This window comes from Zalophus californianus, chromosome 8 (assembly GCF_009762305.2).
Source record: "Zalophus californianus isolate mZalCal1 chromosome 8, mZalCal1.pri.v2, whole genome shotgun sequence".
NCBI classification, from domain to species: Eukaryota; Metazoa; Chordata; class Mammalia; order Carnivora; family Otariidae; genus Zalophus; species Zalophus californianus.
The window spans coordinates 118,502,633-118,521,265 of NC_045602.1; the positions used below are offsets into that span (position 1 = coordinate 118,502,633).

Sequence of the window (18,633 nt, forward strand, 5' to 3'; positions counted from 1 at the left end):
CCAGCCGGGGCAGACACTCCTAGCCACAGTGTCATAGTTCTTATATGTGCCTAAAACCTTCAAAAACTGAGAAACGAGCCATAGCCTGCATATTGTTGTCTTCCTTGGCTATCATTGATAAATCTACTAAATTTGTTTTATTTTTCTAGACCTTTTGTAGATTCTTCTCTGTTAATCCCAATTTTGGTATCCTTAAGGCAGGCCGCTCTTTCTCTTTGGAGTTAATTTGATGGCATTAGTTATAATCATAAATACCTTCTGAAGTTAACCCCATTATAATTCCTGTATGTCCACACTAACTCCCATTCTCTTTTAGTTCCTTTCTCAGATGACTACAACATTTTTCTCTTCTTACGGGCTCATAATTGGAATTCTTGCCTCTCTGCAGTCTGTCTTTGCTTCTTCCAAAGCACAGGTGAACTGCCTCGGGCACCTCTAAAACACATACCTGATCACATGACTCTGCTGCTGCTTTCTTGAGGGCTTCTTCATGCTGGTCTAGGATGAAGTCAAGATTTTTTAGCATGACCTAGAAAACCTGCCTGTTTGGCCTTCTCTTGCTGTTCCCCATTCTCATCCCTGCCCTGTCTCCAGCCTGAACTATTGTAGTTCCTCCATCTCTTGACCACCATGTGACACTTGATGCTTTCCCTTGACTGAGACACTCCTTTACTCCCTTTTCTGTGAGACTGATTACTTACTCTTTGGAATTTCCCCCAAACCTGCTTCCTCCTTGAAGCATTCCCTGGTTTTCCACATTTATATTCAGACTGGTCCCTTTCTAACGCTCCCAATAGCATCCTCATGTGTGGTCGTCTTTGGCTGGCTTGTTTCCACTCACTTGTGAGCTCTGCCCGGGCATAGAGTATGTCTTAAGCTGAAGGGGGCGGGAGGGTAGAATCCCTTTGATCTTTTATATCCCTTTGAATAAAAACTCACTTGGAAGAAAAAATACTTTTATTATGAAAGATTTCAAGGACACTTGGCTGGTTCAGTCAGTAGAGCACGCAACCCTCGATCTCAGGGTTGAGTTCAAACCCCATGTTGGCCATTGAGCTTACTTTAAAAAAAAAGAAGAAGAAGAAGAAGAAGAAAAATTATATTATGAAAGATTTCAGAAACACAAGGTAGAGAAAATTATACCTTGAACTTTATGTACCCATCACCCAACTTCTGTGATTAACATTTGCCATCGTTGTTTCATTCCCCTCTTTTTTTATTCCCCTCTTTTTTCCCCTGGAATATTTTAAGGTAACCACTAGACATATAATTTTACCGTATGTGTGGAATTTGTAATTTACAAAATTAATAACTTATATGAATGAGAGCCTTGGATTTAGGCATTTTTTTTAGCTAGAATATATATGCTAACATTGGGATCTGTTGATAGTGTAGTGTCATACTATTAGATGTCAGAAGTAGCTTAGATTGGGGGATTCTCAGCCAGGGCACTACTGACACTTTGGATTAGATAACTCTTTGTGGTGGGAGGCAATCCTGTGCATTGTAGGGTGTTCAGCAGCGTGCCTGGCCTCCACCCTGTAGATGCCGGTAGCACTCCTCATTTGTCACAAGCACACACATAAAAATTGCAGACTGCCTCTGACAGTGGAATCTTCCTCTCACCCCACCCCTTCATTGAGAACTTTTGACATAGAAAAAGAGAAAAATTTTGAGAGCTGAGAGCCCTGTTCAAAAGACAGTTGGGGAAACTGAGGTCCCAGAGAGGAAGAGTGCTATTCTGATTATTATTGTGCTTATGAATATCATGCTGGAGAAGAAAATGTTTCCCTGTCCCTGTGCCAGTGTGTGTCCCACTCTACCACACAGAGTTCCAGGAGCTACCAGGGTGACGTCAGAGGCCTGCTGGTGGTGTCTCACCGAGCAGGGAAGATCACGTGGCTAGGCTGAGGGGAGTTCTGGAATACCACAACCAGCAAGGACACACTGCTGCTGATTTGCTGCTATGCCCAGTATCCACCGAGGCCGCTCATCATTCCCCTTTACCAAATATTTATGATGAAGCAGGCTAGGGAATTCTTCTCCTTGGGAATGCATCTTGGGTTCCACAGCGGTAAACAAGTAGGATTTGTTTCACCGAAATTACTTGGAAGTCAGTTTTTGCCACAAACCATCTGTTTTATATAAAGCAAAGGGACATTGGCAGTTTAGTTTGTAGCTTTGTTCAAAACGGACTCTCTTTAATTCTCACAACTCAGTTTGCTAAAAAGTACCCTGGAAATTTGGGTGCTAGTAAATTTAGTTCACCACTAGAAAGGCAGATTTGGGGTGACAGAAAGCTGGCTTTGGGGGGAATGCCTGAGTGGCTCAGTCGGTTAAGCATCTGCCGTCGGCTCAGGTCATGATCCTGGGATCCTAGGATCGCCCTGCTTCGGGTTCCTTGCTCAGCGGGGAGCCTGCTTCTCCCTCTGCCGGCCCCTCCCCCCGCTTGTGTGGGCGCTCACACTCTCTCTCTCTCTGACAAATAAATGAAATCTTTATAAAAAAAATAAAAGTTGGCCTTTGGGGGTCAGATCAGTCTCTAGCTCTCACTAGCTCTGAGAACTTGGGTAAGGTACGTAACTCCAGTGGGCCTTATTTTTTCTCATCTGTAAAATGAGAATATTCCACTCCAAGTTTGTCACGAATATTAAGTGAGGAAGAGTATGTAAAGCACCTAGCACAGGCACCTGGCACATAACACTAATAAATGTTTTTTTTCCTCTTGAGAAAGACCTCGGGAAAGGCACGTAGACCTCAGGCCCTTCATACTTTATTTGAACAACTGTAGAATGGCTGCACTGTGTGTGTGTGTGTGTGTGTGCGTGTGTGTGAGACACAGTGAGGGTGGCAGACTACTTCATCTGTTTGCCAGTTGTTGGTGATAGCCTCTTAGTAAACCGGAGCATGGAGTCGTTCCTTAGGATTAACCAGCTTCCCTTATCTCCTCCCTATTAAGAGCGTCATCCCTGTTAAAATATGATCAGGAAGCATCTTAACAGAGATCACCACATGTTTTTGCAGTGGTTTTGTGTGTGCAAGATTGGAGAACAGTTTCGTTCGTTAGCCTCAGACCGGAAATGAAAGTACTGTGTTAGTGCGGCACCGCGATGCGCCTGTCCTCTCGCTCTGCCGTGTTACTGGCTGATGGAAGAAGGTTAAGAAGTCAGACTTCAAGAAAATGAACGTAAGGCCGCCTTGGGCCTGCAAGCAGGGTTTTCTGGTTTCTGTGGAAATCAGCCGAAGCCCCGGAGTCTGGAGGAAGAGTGTGCGGAGCTCAGCAGTTGGGGAAGCCGCAGCGGCTAGAAGGAGGGCCCGGCCGCCTAACTGTGGGAAGAATGGGAGGAGGAGCCCGCGGCTGTTTGAAGAGCGCTAAGGCAGGCCTGGTGAAGCAGATGAAAGGAGTGAAGAGCTAGGTTTAGATCCTTCCCTGAAGGCCCTGGAAACAGGCTCTTCTTTTTCTTTTTCCTTTTCTAAACTGAATTTGTAATCTAAAGCAGGCATCCAGGGATGGCTTTCAGAGGGTGAGAACACCGCCCTTGCTTGGGGCTGTGATGATCAGCTCTGCTGAGCCTTGGCAAGTGGATACTTGGAAAGTGGGAATTGGAATGGTGGAGAGATCATGGCGAGGGGAGAATGTGGGGGAATTCTGGTGCCCAGGCTTAGCCCCAGGCATGTCCAAACCCAGGTAGTCAAAAAGCTGCCTGGGTTGTGCTGTGCCTTCCCTGACTTTCAGGACCATCTGAGAATACAGTAAGCTAACCATTGAAAAGGACTCTTTTAAAAAAAATTCAGGGGGATTGTCTCATTTTAGGGCCTAAAGGTTTTTTTGTTTTTGCTTGGGTGTGGGTAAGGGAGATGATGGTAACTGTATCATGTCCTTTTCAAACCCCAAGAGAGCTTCTAGGCCACAGAATCAGTTTAAATTCATTTAGGTGGAATACCCCTAAAAGTGATAGGCTATGGAAAAGTACGCTGTAACCAGCCACACCTGACTAGAGGTACCAGTCTAGGGAGTCAGAAACCCTGTATCTGGGCCATCTCAGGCCGTTCATACCAGTTCTTAAAAATACTGCCGGGTGTGGGTGCTGCTAACCTAAGTATTGGTGGGAATGCAGAGAGAAAACAGAGGTCCTAAAACAACAGGCATTTATTTCTGTCATTACAAGGATAAGGGCTAATAACTTAAAAAACAAAACCATGTTAGTGCTTCCAGCCTGGTTCTCCAGAGTATAATGGAAAAGCGTTTAGACCTTTCGAGACAATGAGTCAGAAAAAAAGGGACTGTACCTTTTTACTAGCAGTTACTCCTGGTTCTAGGACTTTCCCCACTGGAATGTGTGGCTAGTTCCAAAAACAAATGAGACTGTACACTCAGCTTTCTTGGAGTAAATACCTGACTTCTAGGCACACAGTGTCTCTTTGGACTTCCTAGAAAAGAACTTACCAGCTTAGTGTGATTATCAGTTAGGAAATGCAGTTAATGGCTAGTAACAGACTGGAAATAACAGTGGCTTAAATAAAATAGATCACATAGAGGTTTATTTTTCTTTCACATAAATCAAGTCCAGAGGTCAGGACTGCACTGGCAGCTTTAAGATGTCATCAGGAACCCAGGTTCCTTCTGTCATTCTGTTCTGCCATCCTTCTCACAGGACCAGGGATATTTGTTTGCTTATTAATGTGCCCCAAGTACATATAAATGTGCCTGGCTTCTATTTTCAAGATTGCCTCATGGTCTTGATCATTCCTGGAGTTCCAATTACTGCATCTATATTCCAAACAGCAGGAAAACAAAAGGGAGGGGGCAGGGCAGAAGGTGACATATCCCGTTCTGGAAGTTCCAAATTCCTGTTTGCCTTAAGTCTTGACCCAAAGTGAGTCAGTTGGGTCAAGCTAGGTCATACCTAGCTATAAGGGAAGCTGTAGTTTGTTTCTCTGCCTTTGTTTTTTAAGCTGGGTAAATTACCAAATATATATGGATTCTATTAGTAAGGAATCAGAGAAAATGGGTAGGTAACTGGCGGTCTTAACTAGTCAGGATGCTGCCAGTTGGCATAGAACATCTCTCTTGGGTAGAGATTGTCCAGGCCTTCTCAAAAAAGTTCCTGAAGTCACTGGTGGCCAGTTCATTCTTCATGATGCCCACCAGAACCAGCATCCTTTCCCAGTCCCCACTGCTGCCACTAGAGTGATGGGGTGGTTGTACTGACAAACCACATTGTAGGAGGCATCAAAAACTACAGGTCGGAGTCATTTTCCAACTGGAGATGGTTGGGTATGCACATAGCAGGCACTAAAGCTTCATGGACCTCTCCTTCAACCCATCTGAGATACGGGCCTTCCCTGATGCACAAACACTTGACCTAGGGAGCTTCTTGATTTGAGCTCAAACCCTGGGAAGGAATGTTAGCTACCACATCATTCTGTTCTTTTCACTCTGAGCCCTTGGAGAATAGTTGTGTAGCAGAAAGAAGTATTTTTTGAGCATATGTATCCCTTTCTTGCTGCAAGGCATATTTTCCCACAGATTCAAGGCTGTAAATTAGTTAAGCTAGCACTTAAACACTTTTTTAAATCCATAGTGGTGCTCAAACTCTGAAAGGAGGGGGAACATCCTGTGGGAAAGAGAAAATAAATCAACCAAAGGCAACACCTATCATATTGCTTTGCAGTCAGTAGGTGATTAGGCAATGTTTGTGGAATCTCATCGCAACTGAAAAATGAGAATACTGAATTAATTTTGGCTATATTTCAGGTTAAATGGGTTTCAGTGGGCCTATTTCAATGGAAAATGCATTCAAAATTTCAGACAACAGACATATTAAAAACTGCTTTTTGGAAAAGTAACCTTTAGGAATCTCATCATTTACATTCCAAGTGCTCATCTCTTTTTTTCTTGCCTTTTTCCTCCCGATATTTTCTTAGAAAAATTTTCAAACATACAGAAAAGTCGAAAGAATTGTACAGTAAATGCTCACATACCCACCACCTAGATTCCATAGTTAACATTTTACTGTATTTTTGTCACTTCTATCCATCTCTCTCATCTGTCCATTTTATTTTTTGATGCAGGAAGTAAGTTACAGACATCAGTACGCTTCACCTTAAACCCTTCAGCAGGAGTATTAGCCTAGGAGTAGGCTACTAGCCTAGAGTTCAATTAAAAAAAAAAAAAGCACAGAGTGAAATGCACACATCTCGACTACACTGTTTGGCAGATTTGGACAAATACATATTCTGTCGAGGTCCAGAACGTTACCACTACCCAGAAAGTTCCCTCATGCCCTTCCCTAGTCAAGTCCGTCCTCCCACAAAGGCATCCACTGTTCTGAGGTTTTCACCATGTCTTAGGTGAGCCTCATCTAGAGCTTCATTGTCCGCAGACTTAGGCAGCGAATACTCTTTGGGGATAAAGCTTTCACTGAGCATACTGTTTTTGAGATTCACCCATGTTGTCGAGTGCAACAATACTTTGTTCTTTTTTGATCCTGAGTAGTGTTCTGTTGTGTGGGCACATTTTTCCTATTGACAAACTATTTCAGGTTTTTGACCATTGTGAGTGGAGCTGCCCTGAACATTGTTTTTGTAGAACATTTTGTGTACAAGTCTTTTTGTGGTCATGTGTTTTCATTGTCTCTTGAGTAATATCTAGGAGTGGAATTGCTGGGTCACTTGGTAGTTGTTTGCATCTTGTTTGGTAAGTAGAATCTTGTAATTCAATTAAGGGAGGACTTTACTTATATATCATCCAGGCCACTTCTCTCCTTTACAGACAAGGATACTAAGGCCCAGAGAGTAGATGGACAAGAGACCTATTCAGAGCCAAGTAGAAGACTTTTTTCAAAGTTTGGACTAGAAATCCCTGTCTCTTAACTCTTTTCTGGTGTTCTTTATGTCATACGTTACTTTTTCCCTCCAGAAGGGGGCAAGGAAACCGGGCTTCTTTCTGGAAGCTCGTTAACTATTTCCGTTTTTGCTTAGGGAGAAGTAACTGTTAAATATACCCAAATGTAATATATTGTGGGTATTTGTTTCATGTTTCTGTAATGATCTGAATCTGGTCCTGCTTCTCCTCCAGTATATATTTTAGTAAATCTTCCAGAATGATCTTTCTGGAACACAAATCTGATCATACTACTTATTCTCCATCATGTGTTCTATAGGTCTTATGGGATAAAGTCCTGCCTCTAGTTGAGTGTGCAGGGTTCTTGCTTGCTTCTCTTGCTTCATCTTACACTCCATCACCCATCCCCTGCAGCCTGTCCTCTGTTGTGCTCCTTCATACCTCCATGCCTTTCAACCTCTTGTGTTTTGTCTAGAATAGTGTTCCTCCTTTGTCTCTCTGATAAATACCTCCTTGTTCTTCAGAGGAGACTCTGAAAATTCCCTGATTGATCCAGACCCTCTCAGGGATTCAGTTTTTCCTTTTTTATGCAAATGTATCTCTGACAGCTAACTCTTAAAACCATGGTGTTCTCTTCGGATATCACATTCAGTATTAGTTGAATTTTCCTGGCACAAGACTAGATGCTGAAGGTATAGAGATGAATAAGATGTGGGCTCCACTTTGGAGGAGCTTGCCATCTATTGAGGAGATTCATACAGCAGAGTGGTGGTTTCAGTACGGTATCCTTAGTACTCATGTGGCCAGCAGTGTAGGAGAGCTCTCCTCCCTACAGCCTTCCAGGCATCAACTATTTTGAAATTTTCATCAGATGAAACTACCTCATGTATCTGCAACACTAGTGAGGTTGAATGGTTTTTTAAATTTGCTTATTGGGTATTTTTAACTCATGAGGAAGATAATCAAGTTTTATTGTAGTGGAACTAATTAGGTCACTTCCTAGCTTTGAAACCCTGGGAGGCAAATGTTTTTTCCTGGCTGAGTCTCTAGTTTCTTATCTATAAAATGGGGAGAATAGGGGCGCCTGGGTGGCTCAGTTGGTTAAACGACTGCCTTCGGTCAGGTCGTGATCCCAGGGTCCTGGGATCGAGCCCTGCATCGGGCTCCCTGCTCAACGGAGAGACTGCTTCTCCCTCTCCCACTCCCCCTGCTTGTGTTCCTGTTCTCTCGCTGTGTCTCTCTCTGTCAGATAAATAAAATCTTTAAAAAAATAAAATAAAATAAAATGGGGAGAATAATAAACGTATTTCCTAGGATTGTTGTGAGAATTAAATGAAGTAATATATACAGAGTACACATAGGCACACAGTAGGTTTACAATAAATAGTGCCTCTTTAAGTCCCTAGTCTCTAGCCCAGTGCCTGCCACATATTGAGGATTCAGTAAATGTTTATGAAGAATAGGAATACATGCATTTTGTATATGTGTCTAAAGGGCTATATATAGATGCTAACACAGATCCATCTGTCTCGAGAAGAGTGTTTGATTTGACTTGCATCAATATTCAACTGGAGTGGCTGAGCACACATGCGAGTCTCTTCTTGGTTTACCACATCCCCTACTAAGCAGATGTCCATTATAATGGAATGTAGAAGAGGAAAAAAATAATAAAGGCAGGGGAGTGTAATGTTGTGGCTTGATTTGACAGGGCCTCCTGCTACTTCAGCTGCTAGTGCTGGGCATGAAGCAGATTAATCTGTATTCTAGCACACTGCTGCTGAAGTCAGGATCGGTTTAATTAGGGTATTTTAAACATCCTGTTTGCATCTAGAGTCTTACCAGGAAGCAGGATGTTTGTCCGTCTGGGGGAGTTCAGGGGCAGGTGGGCAGCAAGGATGGGCAATAAAACAGAGATGGTTTTAATTTTAGAAACGAGAGAAGAGCACTTCTGTATGATCGCCTTAAGACAGGAGAGCTAATGGCCTTAGACGTTCCATGGAAACAAAGGCAGCCCTGCTGCATGGCCTTGAATTTTAAAGTGGCCCCGCAAGATCTTGCCAAGACATGGGCCTTGTGGTTGAAGTACAGGGACCATTTCCATCCTAAGAATAGAGCTGTGGCTGACCCATATCTTTCTTAACTGTTTGGGCTGCTGGAAGGCAGGTGCAGGCTCTGAAGCTGGATGTGCCTCAGAGGGACCCTGAATTCATTGTCCAACCAGCCAGGCTGGGCCAGTATTTAGATGCCAGGCTATTAGGTCACTGGTCAGGGTCCAGTTCCCATAGTCCAGCGTTTGTGTTTATCTGTGATCGGCACTCCTCCCCCACCTTTCCAACCTCATTGCTTTTCATCCTCCCTTCCCTCTGCCACACAGATCCTTTCCCAGTTCTTTGTCCAGACCCCGTGCATTCCAGCTTCATGCCTTTGATGCATGCTTGTCCATCGGCTTGGAATGCCCTTGTTCCCACTGCCCCTCCTCCCTTCAAGGCTCTTTTCTTGCGTTCTTCTCTTCTCCCAGGCTCAGCTCACATGGCATCTTGCCCACCAGGCTCCCCAGACACCCTGGCTAGCAGAGTATTTGCCTCCTCAGTTTTTGCCTCTTTCTCATCACTACCACTTCCTGTCAAGTAATTTTAGACATGATAGACTACAAGCACCTGGAGGGCAGAGTCAGTGTCTGGATGTCTTTGTCCCTAAACACTGTATCTTATACATTGTACGGTTCTATTTTATGACTAAATGAATGAATCTGTGTCCGTTCCTGTGTCTAAGACACCTAGAGGCTGCCTCCTGTGGCCCACCTCAGCTTGTTAGTGCCTCTTCTTCCCTTTTTGGAGGGCTCCTGGAACCAAAACTTCAAGAGATGCAAGCAGGACACCTCTGACATCTGGGAGGCCTTTCTCTTGGCACAGAGGATAAGGAAGTCATTTAGGGATTGTCACTGTGCTCCCTGTCACCTTCTTCCCCCTGTTCCGCACCTCCAACCCCAGTCCCTACCTTGGGAGACCTGTAGGAGCTAAATGTGTCCATAGAACCCCAAATCCTGGCCTCTTGTCTCTCTACCAACTTTCCCACAGAGAACTTGGAGCTATGAGCTCATAGCCGTTCACTTGCCAGTATAACGCACCCAGCTCTGTGTCACTCCCAGGAGTCTGAGAAAAATGTGAAATGAGAAAAATAGCCAGCCCTACCCATTCCTTCCTCTTTCCTACCCTATCCCCAACTGAGTTAGGGACCCTTCACATGTGTGCTTTGCATATTCCACGTGTGCCACATAATTGTGTACTCGGTTGTAGCTGTTTCTTTCTTAGCCTTGCTCATAGGATGATGAGCTCCTTTAGGGTGGACTATCTTCTTTCATCTCTGTAGTCCCAGCACTTGCTACATTGCCTGGCACATAGTAGGTACCTAGAAGTTTGAGCTGGTGTATGCGCCACTTCATGCCCTGTAATTAATTGTCCTGTGGTCACAAAACTCATAAAAGAGAAGGTATTTTTCATTTCCTCTACAGATCATGTGCTGTGTTTTCAGTTCTACAGCAAGATCAAAAGGCAAATGATTACCATGGCCGAGTACATTTATTTTTATTAAAAGGTAGGACCATCACTGCTTTGATGTGCTGTGTCCTTCAGCTTACTACTAAATAGCCACTGCCCACTGCAGGGCTGTCTGCAGGCCTCCCAGAACTTGTATTATTTGGCTTTATAGGCAGTCACATATAAGCACTTTATTTCACTTTATTGTGGGACTTAAGAGTCTGAGTGAAGTTGGCCTTGCTCCATCTTAGGGTTAGAACAAATCTCGAGTTACAGAAGATAAGCCTACCAGCTGAGAAAGTCAGGCCACTTAAGTTCCTGTCCATCTCTGCACAAGCTAGTGAGGGTGGCGCAGGCAGACTGAAACACGTTCAGAGGCAGGCACGCGACCAGGAGGCACTATGGAAGGAGCTAGGTGGTGATCTACGACTGGTGCATGGGCGGAGACTCCTGCGATGTTCCTCTTCAGTACAGCAAATCTCAAATGAATGTCTGTTGGGTACCTGTTGTGCACCTGTCTCATTTGATACAGTGGATTTAATAGCTGGAAGGGACAGCCCCATTTTACAAACAGGAAAACTGAGACTTAGTGATTAAACAATATGCCCATGTTTTAGTGAGCACCAGAGGCAAGATTCAAATCCAAGTCTGTCTGATCCTAAAGCTCCACATAAGGTTAATTAATTGTTGGCCTTTCTGGAGCAGGTCCTGGGAGTTAGACTTCTTACTGTACCCATGTGTCTTTCTCAGCAATGGGCCACTAGTAGGCCTGGTTGTTAACAGGCCTACGTATGGATAAATAGCTCTCCTCACAGAGGTGTTGTTAACCTCCTGGGATTTGGACCATCCATTTTTAAGAATGGGGATGGGAAACGTTAGTCCATCTCATTCTTTACAAAAACAGCGCACACTGTACGAGGCTAGTTGGAGTGACTGTCACAGTCTGGTTTGTACCATTCTGGAAAGACCTCAGATCTGGGTATACTAGATCATGGGTTCTTAGCCAAAGAGCCATCCCCAAGAGATGGGAACACTCTGAAATTCCATGGAAATGTTACATTTGTATATAATGCATTTTGCAAGGGATAGCATGCATAAGGGTTCATCGGATTCTCAAAAGTTTCTGTCGTGATTTTTAAAAAAGATAAATTGCAGATCCAGATTCCAGTAGCCTACAAAGGTACTTTTGACCTGAAGCAAATCACATCACTTATCAGGGCTATTGTTTCTATACTCAAAATTCCAGAGGGGTTGAAGCAAAGATTTCTAATTGTTCTTCCAGCTCTGAAAATTACAAAACACTTAAGTGACCCCAGAGAATCAAGCTTTCAGTCCCCTTGCAGATACCCAGGGATCTAACCCATTGCCAGTCACCCTTGAGAGGCCCTTAAAGAGCTGTGAGCTGGGGAGGAGGGGACAAGGGACCAGAGCCACCCGTCTAGGCAGTTTCACTAATTAGTGTCTGAGGCTGGCAGTTGTCCGTTGAGCAGGTGCCCAGCAGGCAGGGCCTCACACTGGCCCAGTTTCAGTACTGGCTCTGTAATACTCCACCAAGACCTCCCTACCTAGTGACTTGAAGTTGCAGATTTGCTTGGCCTTACCCTCTCGGGAGCCTTGTGAATTCCTTTAGCGCGCGCGCGTGCGTGCGTGTGTGTGTGTGTGTGTGTGTGTGTGTGTTGCTCTCCCTGGGCCCTGCCTTAGAGGTTGTTTTCTGCAGTGGGAGTCATCCACCCCATTGCGTTGACAGCTCCATAGCCATCCTTCGACTCCATTTTATCCTGTCCAAGTGACAGAGCAGCTGAGCGGTGCTGGCCAGCAGATAAACCTGTTATCTTCCCTGCTCTCTGTGCCAGCAGCTCTCCCCATCTTCCTGGTGCATGAAAAATTGACACCACCTTGGGCTGAAATCTGTTCCTAGGGAGGCTACATTTATTAGTGGCTAATGAAACTGTGTGTGTGTGTGTGTGTGTGTGTGTGTGTGTGTGTGTGTGTTTAAGTATAAAACTTGGGGTAGCTGAAGTATTTTCCTATCTGTCAGGCACCAGTGACCTACAGCCAGCCACAGCACCCAGAGGGAGAGAGACGGAAGATACCTAAGCTACCTAAGCAGCTTCAGGTCTCCTGAAATTAACAACCTGTTCTTTGCTTAAAATCCCAAATAGGTAAATGCCATTTGTTCTTAGTATATACCTCTACAATAGATCAAGGTATCTCCTGCTCCAGGCTGGGATGAGCTGTAAAAATGCATGCTGATATGATCTAGTGCCAAAAAAGATGATAATTCTGTATATTACATTTTCCTCTTCGAAAATTACAGCTCCTGATATCCTCACTGTTCTGCCGGCACCCCACCCTCCCATCTTGTTCAGATATATAAAGAACATTCTCTTGCAACTCTTTCCCCTCCATCTTAATCAGCCAGATTAAAAGGGAAATTTGAGAAGTTCTGGTTCAGTATTTGCAGAACTGCCTAAAACCCCAAGTCTCTTCTTTATTTGGACTCTGGTACAAATCACCTCTGGAAGGAGTAATTCAGTAGAAGAGAGAAGAGGGGTTGTTATTCACGTCTTACTCCATATGGCCTTTTGCTTCATTTTCTCTCATTAAAATTGTTGAATTTTTTTTAAATCCACATTTACATAATGCCAATCTTTTGGACACAATGAGCCCCACATGAAGCACATTGTCAGGCTTTGCATGGTTTAGTTTCTGGTCTCTCTTATCTTTCTTAGTGAAAAGCTTTGATGGTTACCTTTTATATCTGGAAAGCATATAACAACATAGTAAGAAAGCTTACTGTTTAGAGTCAGGCATCTTGGGTTCAAACCTAAGCTCCCACCACTGACTGAAGAACATGACTTTAAGTAAGTTGATTAACCTCTCTGAGCCTTGGATTCTCCATTTATAAGAGAGGAATGAGAATGGTACCTTTCTCAGAGTTTAGTAGTGAGGATTCAATGAGAAAATTGTGTACAGACCTCAAGTCATAGATACACAATTGGTGACAGTTACTATTGTACCCTACTTACTTTCAACTAGGTATTTGAAGCTGCTTATAGCAAAACAATATGGTGATACTAAACCTTAGCTTTGAATAACAATTTGTCAGAACACAAATATCAAACCGGGGAAGATATTTGCAGCATATATGACAAAACGATAATATTCTTAATTTACAGAGAACTCATAGAAGTCAAATTGGCAATAAGGCCAAGACAGTTCACCCAGAAAGTAATACAAGTGGTGAGTAAACATCAGAAAAGCTGCTTAACCTTATTCATAACAAGAATAAAAACATGCTAATCAGAAGAAGATCCCACGTTTCACCCACTAGGTTGTCATAATTTTTAAGTTGGATGGTATCCAATCAGAGTTGAGGATATGGGAGAAGAGATACTCTTTATATATAAGAGTGTAAATATATATATATATATATATATACACACACACACATATACACACATACATGTATATACTCATATATCTATTATATATATCTATATAAAATTTTGCTTCCATTGTGTGTGTGTGTGTGTGTGTGTGTGTGTGTGTGTGTGTGTGTGAGACACTGAGAGTGGACACAGAACTGGTACAACCTTTGTGACAAATAATTTGTCCACATCTTTCAATATATTCTATGTGAATACCTTTTGACTCACCCAATTCCACTGCTAGGAATTTGCCATAAGAATACACATGCAAAAGTATATTCATGCCAGAAAAAAAGTACACGTGCCAGAATATCTGTACATGGATGTTTATTGCAGCATTGTTTCTAACAGCAGAAACAAAACAACCAACCAAAAACTGGAAACCACTCATTATTGAGCAGGGCACTAGTTAAATTATGATAAATGAGGTCAGTGGAATTCTAGATAGCCATTAGAAAAAAAAATGAAGTATGTACTGATATGGAAATATATATATGTATTTTTTCCCCTCTCCTCTAAGAATGTACACAAGATACCTTGTAGGTTTTTTTCCCTTAGGAGAGAAGAAAAAGATGATGAGAAGAGTATGGGAAAAGACAAATATTAGGTGTTCAATAAATATTTGCTGAATGTGTTTTATACCTTTATGTATAGTCTGGTTTTTACCATGTGTATCCATTACTTCTATTTTATTTTATTTTTTTAAGATTTTATTTATTAGAGAGAGAAAGAAAAACACAAGCAGGGGGAAGGGGCAGAGGGAGAAGCATACTCCCCACCAAACAGGGAACCCCACATGGGGCTCAATCCAGGACCCTGGGATCATGGCCTGAGCCAAAGGGAGATGCTTAATCGACTGAGTCACCCTGCTGCCCCTATTACTTTTATTTTAAAATCCATTGGTGGATCATGGAGGGAATCACCAATAAGGCAGTAAAAGAAATTGCTTCCTATAGTTGAGCATAAAGTCATCTTTGAGCTTCCCAATAGCCAAGACAAAGAGGGAACCCCGATAAGCATAAAAAATTCATGGGGAAAGAGAAACATTTTCCTGATCTTCATCTCTAAAAGGACTGTAGCGCCAAGGGTTGGCCTAAACTCAGATTTCGTCTTGTCTCTCCCCAGCTTAAAATTCATGGGTGGATTCTTGCCACTTTTTTTCATGATCCACCCTTTGCAACTTAACTGGCCTTCCCTCCTCCATGTGGATATGACACTTCATCCAAACTGGCCTTTGCATGTATTGTTCCATTGGCCTGCAGTGCTCTCTCCTCTTCTCTACCTAGTTGTCAGCCATAGGTGTTGTACTGGGGCTTTTTGAAGATGTTCAGTTGTTTGTCACCTCCAGTGGGAATCCTTTTAGGTCAGATAATCCCTTCTCTGTGCTCCCCAAGTCCCCTGTGCCTACCTCAGTGATGGGACTTGTCACACTACACTGTTATAATTGTTTTGTTTCTGCACTAAATAAGGAGCTCTTCAAGATTAGGGATAATGTGTTGTTTATTTGGGGACCTGAGCGCCATATGCTTGCCAGGCACAAAAATAAGCAAGTGGTCAGTGAATGAGTGAGTGAGTTGTCTGAGGTTTGAGTTCTGCCTCTTTCACTAGTTAGCTGTGCCGACCCGTCACTGCGCTCTTCGCTCCATCTATACGATGAGAGATTTGGCCCAGATAATCTATGAGAATCTGGCTGATCTCTTTTTCTTCCTCTGTGGTTGTCAGATTGTCATATATGCACATGGAGAGTGTTGCCAGTTGTTATGCTGAGTAATTTCAAAGTTTCAGAACTAACACTGCATTGATTATGGCCTGTCCCACATGTGCTCACCAGCTGAAGAGATCAGAGCCTAAGATTGGAGAACTGGTTATGTCCTCTACTCTGCCTTTCTCTCCTCTCCTTGGCATGCTTAGAGGTTAGAGGACTTTCCCTGACATGTGTCTCCAAAGACGGCCTTGTCTTACCCTACTTTCTCACCCTGAGCTGAGCTGTTTGGTTCACTGTCCTTACCCTGGGTTCCATGACAGTTTTTGCCTTTCTGTGAAGACAGGTCCTGTGCTATCCACTCTCCACTTCCTGTTCTCTAAACCCTTCATTTTGTTCAAGATGGAGATTATATTACCTCAACCTCAGCTTCACATGAAAGTTGAGAGAGATTGGGGTGCACCTGGGGCATTGTTTTGGGACCAGGGAGGGATATACCAATGAAAAAAGCAGACAAGGATTCCTGCCTTTGAGGAGCTGATATTCTAATTGAAGGGAAACAGTGAACAGAATCAATCAATCAATCAATCAATTAATTAAATAATACAGTGTTTTAGAAGATAATCATGCTGAGGAGGAAAATAAAGCAGCTAAGACTTGGAACTAGGTAGTGTCAGGGTGTTGTGTTTTTAAATGGAGTGGTCAAGGAAGAGCCTCATCGAGAAGATGACAGCTGAGTAAAACTGGGCGTGAAGATGGAGGCATGCAGATAATCTGGTGAAGAGCATTTCAGGTGGAAGACACAGCAAGTACAGAGGCCCCAGAACAGGAGCTTGCCTGACATTAGAAACAACATTTAGTCCAAGTGAGCTGGGGAGCCATCAGACGGCTTTAAATAGAGAAATGATGGGATCTGACTTTGGGTTTTAACCTAAAGGATTGTTCTGACTGCCCTATGGAGATTAGGCCAGAGGGAGCAAGGGTGGAAGCAGAGAATATTGAATTGAATATTCCAAGCAAGAGATGACGGTGGTGTGGAGCTGAGTAGCCACTGTGGGGGCAGAAGGAAGAAGAGGTGGGATTCTGGGTATAATTTGAAGGTAAAGCTGACAAGGTTTCCTGTGAGACATCGCCACTGTTTTCGGCCTGAGGAACTGGAGAACCTGGTTGCCATTACCTAGACGAAAAGACTGTGGGGAACATGTTTGAGGAGGCAGATCAGGAGCTGGATTTGGGATGTGTTCAGTTTAAAGGACCTGTTGACAACCATGTGGAGAGAGCAGGTAGAAAGGTGAACACATGAGTCTGCTTTCAGAGAACAGGAGTGGCCGGTAGACCCAATTTTGGGAGCCGTCAGCACGTAGGTGGTTTTACAGCTGTGGGACTAGCACGGGCCTCCCAGGGCGGTGAATGCAGACAGAAGACAGGATGCCCGACTACCTCCGGCAGTATGAGACTGGGGATGTGAAGAGGCAGGGAATGCGTCTGACATAAATGAGGGGAAAACATTCATATCCGTGCTATGGTGAATGCTTACCGGCGGCTTTAATTAATAGGTGACTTTTTGAGAACTCAAGGGAAGTTTGACATGTGAAGATGTTCTTCAGTCACTTTTCAAATAGAGTATTTGTTGCCCACGCTCCGGGCATTATCTCAAAATAAACTTCACTCTGTCATTTCTCCACGACTAGACTTATGCTGCCTCCTTTTCAAGGTCAATATTCTGGATTTTTAAAAATTCTTTTTAAAGAAAAGAATCTCTTCACAGCTAAAGCCTATAACATACCCTTCAATTACCCTCTTCTTCTCAAGGTAGAAAAATAGTAGCTCATAATAGAAGCCTGTGGGTAATGGGAGCTCAAAAAGCATTGTTACCGTTTTGAAGTACTTACTGGCCAGCTGCTTCCAAACCTGAAGAAGGGGTTTTAGCTGCACCAGGATGGAAGTGCTAACCCTGCCACCTGATCGTGTCTCTTACTTAATCCACGATCTTTACCTGGGGAAATTATGAGGTAATTTGAGAATATGATAGAACACGTCTTATTGTTCATTGTATACTCCTCTCCTAGCAGACATTCATACTCTGTTCAGAGGTTATTTCTGTAAATGGGGGGTTAGTTTAAGGGTCTGTTGTAGACAAAATCAATTAATTCCAGGCGGACTAGAATTCTAACTTAGTTTTGATTCACTTGCTCAAGTTGTCCTTGAGGATATCTTCCCTTTTGAATACGTTTCTCGTGCAGCGTGTGAAGATCAGTTCAGATTTCCAGTGACACAATTTAAGTTCTTGTCTTATTAATCAATAGCAGCAGTCAGGGAAGGCCTACTTATTCGTCCTCCAATAGAACCAGATCAGGCTTGAAGAGAGGTAATAATTACCACTCTGATCACAGCATGTTCCCTTTTCTCCTTCCCAACCCAGAGCATGTCTGTTCGATCCTGGCTTCCCTCCTGCGGAATCTGAGAGGGCAGCAGCGAACCCGGCTTCTGAATAAATTCACTGAAAATGACAGTGAGAAGGTGGGTGCGCCTGCTGCATGGTAAGGCCGGGCCCAGGGCTTGGGGGGGGGTGGGCGGCTAGAAGGGCTCTACCTCATGCCATCTGGGGGCTGCTGAGCTGAGCGTTCCTGCCCTAAAATATCTTCTCCAGCATGGCTTTGGATCTCAGGCTTTTCTGTGGCTCTGCCTCTCCTCTCCAGATACATCCTTCTGGGAGTAGTAGCACCTTGGGTGGCAGCAGCTAGTACCTCGGAGATTTTTAGACCCAGTGACAGTGGGTTGTAATAGGATTTGGATTGGGGGTTGCACAGCATGGCAAAGTCATCAAGAACCACAGGCTTTGGATTCAGATGTTTGGATTTGAACCTGGTTTTGCCAATTTCAACATGTGTGCCACTCTGAGCCTTGTTTTCCCTGTCTTTGAAATGGACACGTTAATTCCCATCTTGAAGAGTCAAGGAGAGGAAGACTAAGTGAGGCCTTCCTAGGTGGCAGTGATGGAAGGTTCTGGTATGAACATAGGGAAGGGAGAGCCTGTCCTCGATGGCCTGTGGGATAAGGGAATGATCACGTAAATGAGATTAGATGCATCATTTACATTGTGACTTAGCGTGCCAA

General features: G+C 43.7%; 1 protein-coding gene across 1 annotated transcript in view; it reads left to right on the forward strand.

The window, feature by feature from the left end:
• CTNNBL1 (catenin beta like 1) overlaps positions 1 to 18,633 on the forward strand; it is a 161,698-nt gene that overhangs the window by 114,210 nt on the left and 28,855 nt on the right. Inside the window, exon 12 of the mRNA XM_027623383.1 lies at positions 17,939 to 18,036. Coding sequence (XP_027479184.1) covers positions 17,939 to 18,036 — 98 coding nt within the window. The remainder of the gene's footprint in view (positions 1 to 17,938; positions 18,037 to 18,633) is intronic.